This window comes from Egretta garzetta, unplaced genomic scaffold (assembly GCF_000687185.1).
Source record: "Egretta garzetta isolate BGI_Z169 unplaced genomic scaffold, ASM68718v1 scaffold256, whole genome shotgun sequence".
Classification (NCBI taxonomy): domain Eukaryota; kingdom Metazoa; phylum Chordata; class Aves; order Pelecaniformes; family Ardeidae; genus Egretta; species Egretta garzetta.
Genome location: NW_009260073.1, coordinates 2,994,238 through 3,001,559, shown reverse-complemented (window position 1 = coordinate 3,001,559; position 7,322 = coordinate 2,994,238). Strand labels below are relative to the sequence as shown.

The 7,322-nt window shown below is 42.7% G+C and overlaps 1 protein-coding gene across 1 annotated transcript in view; it reads right to left on the bottom strand.

The window, feature by feature from the left end:
* Positions 1-3,464: 3,464 nt before the first annotated feature.
* The window catches only part of LOC104128479 (toll-like receptor 6), a 10,741-nt gene continuing 6,883 nt past the window's right edge, over positions 3,465-7,322 (bottom strand). The window contains exon 2 of the mRNA XM_009641277.2: positions 3,465-6,982. Within this exon, the coding sequence (XP_009639572.1) occupies positions 4,652-6,892 (2,241 nt within the window). The 5' untranslated portion in view covers positions 6,893-6,982 and the 3' untranslated portion in view covers positions 3,465-4,651. The remainder of the gene's footprint in view (positions 6,983-7,322) is intronic.

Sequence of the window (7,322 nt, the reverse complement as noted above, 5' to 3'; positions counted from 1 at the left end):
AGCAGTCAGGACAAGAGCAGGAGAAGGCAGGGCAGGAGCAGGCAGGGCAGGAGCATGAGGCATCGCAGGCACTGCCTGTAGCACTGGTGCTTTTAGCTCCTACATGGTGGAGGAGCTGTGCCCAGCAGCGCACTCAGTGGCAAACTCACAGAAATAGCTTACTCGCTTCTAATGAGGGCATTTGGACAGGTCTGGAGCACCAAAGGCGTGAGTTTGTATTTTTTTGTCACTCGCAAACCAGGCGGCTGGGCCTGCTCTGTTAGCCGGGCCCTTGCCCACAGCCCTTTCCCAGGCCGGGGTGCCAGAGCAGGCTGCCAGCACATGGATGCAGCACCAACCCTGCTCACCTCTGGGCACACCCGCGGGCTTTGCTGAGAGGTGATGATGTGCAGAGCTGGCGAAGAATGGTTTTTACTTCTTCACGCCTTGTCAGGTGCCTAAGAAGAGCGAGCCCAGTCGAAGTCAAATACGCGCCTCTTAATGCTTCCCACTCCTGCTGAGGCCACGGCGCTGGGACGGTGGCCTGCTGCTGCCTGGGACCCAGCAGATCAGCCCGGAGCACCTGTGCTGTGCCATGGTGGCACATGGAAGGGAAAGCAGGTACAGCAGAAATGAGGCATAAAAATAAAACCCTGCAAACAAAATGTGAGAAAATGGCTGGTTTGTCTATCTTGGCATCCTGCTTGAAAATAAGGATTGCTGGTTGCAAAGTAAGAGGCAGCGCTCACATCGTGCTGTTGATTTTTAAGGTTCGTTTGTTGAAGAACCAGTCAGCATCTGCACCTCACGGGCAGGAGGGACTGACAGCGTAGGGGACAGAGTCACAGCCGCCAGGAGGAAGGGCTTCTCCTGACCCGACCCGTCCTCTCTGGGCCTCACACATCCGCAAGAGGCTCCTGCATCAGCTGGGTCGATGCGATTATTTATTTCAGTTTTCCTCCGAGGCAAAATGTGTGGTACGTATTCTAGCGTGAGCGATCATTTTCAGGAACTATTCAATGATACTTCAATCGGCCGCTGGGTGTCACCCTTAATCTGAGAAAATGGCAACATTTAAATTTCTGAGATTGTAATTTAAGAAAATATTTCTTCTCTCGCAGTTAAGAAATGAAGCTGTTCCCTCTGTCTTACCTTCTATCACTGAGTCAGATCCCGTCATGCACAGAAATCTGCTCGAGGATTCAAGACTGATCTTTGTTTCTCTACTGCAACTTTTAGCCATAAAACCACATTTAAGAAATCCTCTACAATTAAAAATCTTGTCTGGCTGAAAACTAACAAAGTCGACACGCAGTGTTGCTTTCATGTGTGCTTCCAGGCCTGCGAGCTCCATGAGAGCAGCACCTGACATCATTTTTATAAATATGGACATTAGCATGACAGTATTTCAAGAGTTCAACCACATACTCATGTCCTGTAAGTCTCGAAAATTCTCCTCAAGAAACACCTCTATGAATATATTAGAAAAAAAAATCTTCAGTAGCACATTGCCTCGTAAAAACCTGTGAAGAAAAGAACTTGCTACATTGGGTCAAAGCAACAAATAATCAATACTTCATGTACCCTCTGAACAGAAATAGAGCTTCAGGAATGAAGAAAATGGAAGTTCCAGCAGAGAAGTGATGAGAAAAACTGTCAAATGCTAACTTAAAAAAAAAAAAAAAACAACAACAAACCTCAAATTAATCAAAGGAACTCAGAAGTGTATTTTAAGTGGCTATAGGATATGGTCCATATGTGAATAACTGAAATACTTGGCATGTGCCTGAAAGATTTGTGTGGTAGGAAGGACAGTGTATAAAGGGGTGTTACAGGGTTAATATCCAAAACCAGTATATTTGGCAGACTTCACAAACCAAATTATTCCTTTCACGCCTACCTGTGGGTTAGGTTTCAGAATAGTTTTAAATGTGAGGGACTCTCCCACGGCCCAGACCTTATACATTATTTAGGATGTAAAACCCAGTTTGCTGATGCATTACATTCACAGAGACCGGAAAGCCTGATTTGAGAAATTTTACTTCCTCTTTTCTCGTCTAGTAAACAGGACAGAATATGTGCCCATTAGAACGTTACCACTAAGTGTGAAGGCTAATCGTGTCCTTGGACTGTCATGCTTGGGAGGTGGAGAAGTCTTTCAGGAAGGAGGGGCAGAGGTTTTCTGGTAGCGTTCTCCCCTGTAAAAGCGCAGGGGAGCCCTGGAGAGGTTAAAGGCTACAGAACTCCAGACCAGCGACTGAATGATTCCTTAAGTACCTGAGAGCTCTATAGCATGCAAGCATTAAATTATAGACAGATATGACTCTGGCTGTAGCTGAAATAAAGAAGCCACTAAAGCTCAGCCAGGCAACTGCCTCAGAGCAGACAGCGATGTTCTAGAGGTGAAGGACCCGCACCCAGAGGGATGCTGTACTGTTGGGAAAAACCTGTTAAGAAGGAAGTGTCACAGCTCCGGCGGTGCATTCAGGCTGCAGCCCCAGGTTTAACATCACTACTGCTGTGGAAAGCACCTCGCAGCCTGCCACAACCAGCTGGCTGGCACACGAGGTCTGTGACCCACTTTTGGCAGCACCCCGCTGTGTCCAATGCCCTGGCCGCTGCCTTGGGTTGCCATGAAGCACAATTGACTCTCAGGACAGGATAAGGCCTTCCTGACCCAAACTCCTGCAGAGCACTAAGCTCCTCTGTGTCTTTGGACATCTCCCCTCCTCATAAATAACCTGCTTTTCAAGCACGCCGCATCCACCAGCTCCTGGTGAAGCACTGAGAGTTTAGCAGCCTGTTTTAAGGTACACAAAGCAAGCTTGGTCCTGGCTCTCAGAAAGGGGAGACCTTAGTTACGTGTCACCAAGCAAGTCAGAAGCCAACTTCCCTTCACCTGAAATTGAGACTTATTAGAGATTTTTAGCCCTTCTTTCCAAAGGTGTACATTTAGAGCCAGGCACCCAGCATCCTACTGTGCTGCCCAGTTCACCTGAGTGGGCAGGTGGGTGCATGGCAGCCTCTCACCCCTGCTGGATATGAGCAAGCTCTCCTGTAGCTGCCTGTCTGCTACTTCATCTGGCTACCACCGCACTCATCCTCTTACTGGCCTGCTCACCCCGCGTGCTGCTCACGATTGCAATCAGAGGGCTTTACATTTCCATTAAGTGGTAAGAATAATTACACAGCTCTTCATCACCAGTGAAATGACACCAGGAAATTTAATAACAGATAAAAAATGAGAGGTTTATTAGGTTGTCAAATTAGATCCAAGCACAGCAAATGATTAGATGTCTCCTATCAACAAATACCATTAGTTTAATCAGTTTGATTTCAGCAGAGAATTTATTTCCCAATGAAAATTACTCCTTTTCCACCTGCATGATGACCCTCAGCACCTGCTAATAAAAGGGCAAGGTAACAGAGATCAGTGAAAGTCTGGAGATAAAAGGGGATCTACCTCCAAAATCAAGCTTCTGAATTTCAGTACTTAATAAATGACCTAATTTAGTGACAGCTCTGGTGATATCACTCTTTAGCAGTAGTTGTGCAAGTTCTGTTTCCTACTGTTCATTTGCAGCTTTGCCAATTTTCTATAAATATGAGGGGTTTCCCCGTTATTATCACAAAAAAAGGTATTCTAAATACCTATAAAACTACATTATAATGTAGGTTACTTATTAGCTACTGCAGAGCGACAGCAATAAAATATATTTTATAATTTAAGAGAAGAATGACAGTGGCACAACTGAAGGAAATTTTTGTATAATGAAACAGTAATAGATTGAGGCATCTTGTTTTTCTTTGCCCTCTTACAGTTGAAAGAGTTCATAATAAGGAAAATATTTTATTTGAAATATATAACTACATTTCAGAAAATGGAAAACAAGCAACCCAATATAGCTTGATATGATCATAGCAGAAAGAAGCAATATTATCATATGATAAAAATTTCATAAGTTCAGATATTAACTATTATTTTGAAGATAATGAATAGCAAATGCTATGAAATTATTACTTGGTAGGTAAATTCGGGCAAGTGGGAATGTTTAATACAGTGAAAGAAGAGGAATATTAAAGAGGTATTAATGGCTCCAACTTTCAGCTCTTACACCAGAAAAATCTCTGTCTGTGATGAAGGGAAAGACTTACAGGAAGGGAAAACAGACTCATAACAAGGTCCAGCGAGATCTGAAGGTGTAGGGATACCGTACCCTTGACACCTACTATACCAATGTACAGGAAAGGCTTTAAACAAGAGTTTTCTTCTTCTTTGTATTATTTCCTTAAACTCAAGGAATCAGATCCCTCCCACCTTAACCACACAGCATCCATGTCAGAACAAAGATCAAATGCATGACTTGACAATCCCAATGACACTGAACCAACCATTACTTTTGTTACTTTCTAATATGGCTAGAATTGATGGGCAAAGTCCAAAATAAAGGCAACCCAAGTCTACAAAAATCAGTGTAATCGCTATGAAAATAATGTCTCTGTCTTTCCCTTTGTAGATGATGGGCAAATACAGAAGACTTGTGACTATTTTCATGCCTAAAATAGGCACAGCAATTCCTGTATGTATCACAATTACATTTTGCTATAAACAAGGAATACTGTAAAAAATGATAAAAATGTGATTAACACAATTCAATGCAAGACACTCAAGTCAGTTATTCACATACAGACTTTCACTACTACTAGAAGTAGCATCACTCTGCTCCTCATTATCTTCAAAGGATATTGGCAGGTTAATGCTAATAGCGGCTCTCAGGTTAGCCCAGAAAAGGGCACGCTTGCTCCTCTCCTTCGGCCACTCCAGGTAGGTTCGCTTCGCCATGAGAGCCTTCAGCTTGTGGTACCTCACAGGGATAACATACTGAGGGATCGGCTCCAGTAAAATGAGGATTAAGCTGTTGGAATTCTCACTGAATAATCTGTGATGGGCAAAGTACAGCTCATAGTGACACCACTCACTCTGCACAAAGTTGGGAGACAACACGAAGATCGACTTGTAGCTCTTCTCAATGCAGTTAATGATGTTCTCCACAATGCTCTTGCCGGGGATAAAGTTTCTCTCGTGCTGGCACAGTTGTACACGGCCCTCCCCCTTCTCCAGGTTTGGGATCAGCTCGTTCTTCGTGTTGCAAGCCAGTTCAGTCAGGTGGAAGTCCTTCAGCTGTGTTCCTCGCAAGTCTTCTGGGTACTCGCACACGTATGCCGCTGGCCAGCCAAACAGCTTCCCCCCAGACTGCCTCTCCACATGGATAAAGTCTTGCAGTTCACAGGAACACTTGAACGGGTTGTGCCCGGCTTGTAGCTCCCTGACCCTTGGGCAGCTCTGGAAGAAGTCGGCAGACGGGGTGAGGATTGAATTCATCTCTATGTTCAGGAACTCCAGGGACGGAAAGCCACTGCACCCCGGCAGGTCAGCCAGCCTGTTTGACGCCAGGTTCAGCTCTTTCAAGGATTTCAGCTCAGCCGTCCCCCTGGCCACACTGTTGATCTGATTGTTCTGTAGGTCGAGTTTTTCAATGTTGACTGGCAAGCACTCAAAAACGGCATCCATCAACTGATTTGAGGACAGGTCCAACTCTGTCAGAGACTCAGCCCATTGGCATTGCCCATCAGCTGCATCGTGACTCAGCAAGTTGTTGCTCATGTCCAAATATTTCAGTGATTTCATACGGCTGGTCATGGAGCTTACCTTAGACAGGCTCTCAAATTTATTCCTCTTCAAAATAAGTAATTTCAGATCTATCAGAGTGCCACAATTCTGGAACAATTCATCTGTCAGGGCATTGTGAGAAAAATTTAAATACTGAAATGAGCTTGTTCTATTGGGGCAAAGCATGTGTGGCATATATGCATCATATATTGTCAAACTGGCAATATTCATCTCTGAAAACTGTCTGTATAGAATCTCTTGGTTGAAATAATAAACTTTATTACGAACATGCTCCAAAGTCAATGTTTTCATGGAGCCATCCAAAGACATTAATTGTCCCAGAGAGCTTAATAAGTGTAGAATTTCATACTCGGGCAGCTCCCCCAGTGGTCCCCAAAAAGTCAAATTTCTCACAGTCAAATGCTCCACAGGTGAATACCAAATAAACAGGAAAATCTGCAAAATGATAGCCCATTGTAAGTCCACAGTGTCAAGCATCAGAGCTGTTGTCTTGATTTTCTTCAGAAGCATTAAAGAAGGAGGGGGGAAATCTTTGTAGCTCAAGGTATATCTTAGGTTAACTATTTTTAAGATTTCTGAAGTGCTCATTCCATCATACAGGAGGGAAAAACTGAAGTTTTGGTTTGCTGCAAAAACAATATGGAGGCTCCTTGTATTCAAGGCTGTCAGACTCTGAGGCTCATACAGAGAAAAATCTTCTAAGGTTAGCAAGACAGCATGCAGCTGCAAATGTATGATATACCTGAAGTCTGACCTTCGTATCATTGTGGCACTTAAACCTAGGTACTCCAAACGAAACATGTTCCCGAATTCCTGACAGATGGGCAGGGCAGAAAACTTATTGAAAGAAAGATCTAAATGCCTAAGATATGCAAGAGTTTGACAGTAAACTTTCAAAATGTTATTATGAGATAAATCTAAGTATCCTAAATCTTCATTAAAAATGAAGACACTGAAGTCAATCTCCGTAATTAGATTATGAGAAAGATTTAATACTTGAAGGTCAGAAAGATAAATAAATTCTGAGATACTAAGTCCAGAGATCCTATTATGTGATAAATCTAATACATGAGTATGGACTGGAATGTTTTTTGGAACATTAGTTAGTAAACTGCTTGAATAATTTGCAATAAATTCATTTGCCACAGCTGGCTGGATATTATTCCATAGCGTAAATGTAAAGACACAAGCAAAGACATAGATATTTGTAAGGGGTCCCATTATGCCTTCCAGGTTTATCTTGGTTCCTTACAGAAACATAGAAGCATATCTTTGTTATCTGTTCAAAATGTCTCAGTGATGAGTCCAGCCCTAAGAAAAGAAAACACACGAAATTTGCTGAAATTGTTGAACTGTTGAATTTGCTTTTTATTGCTAAAATAAAATTCAATACAAAATGTATGTAATAAAAACTTTATTTTTACATACTCTTGTTCTAGGTTCTTATCAATCCTCCTCAACCCCATTAACTCCATTTACTGATTTTCTCAGTTAGGTAGAAACTAATTCCTTTATAATGGGAGGAATACAACCAATGGTACGTTGAAAAGACACAAAGATGTTAAGAAATGCAAATTTCTCAACAATCTTAATAAATTCAAAACCGGTACAAACAGACATCAGCGCATTTAGGAGTAAAGGAGAACACAAC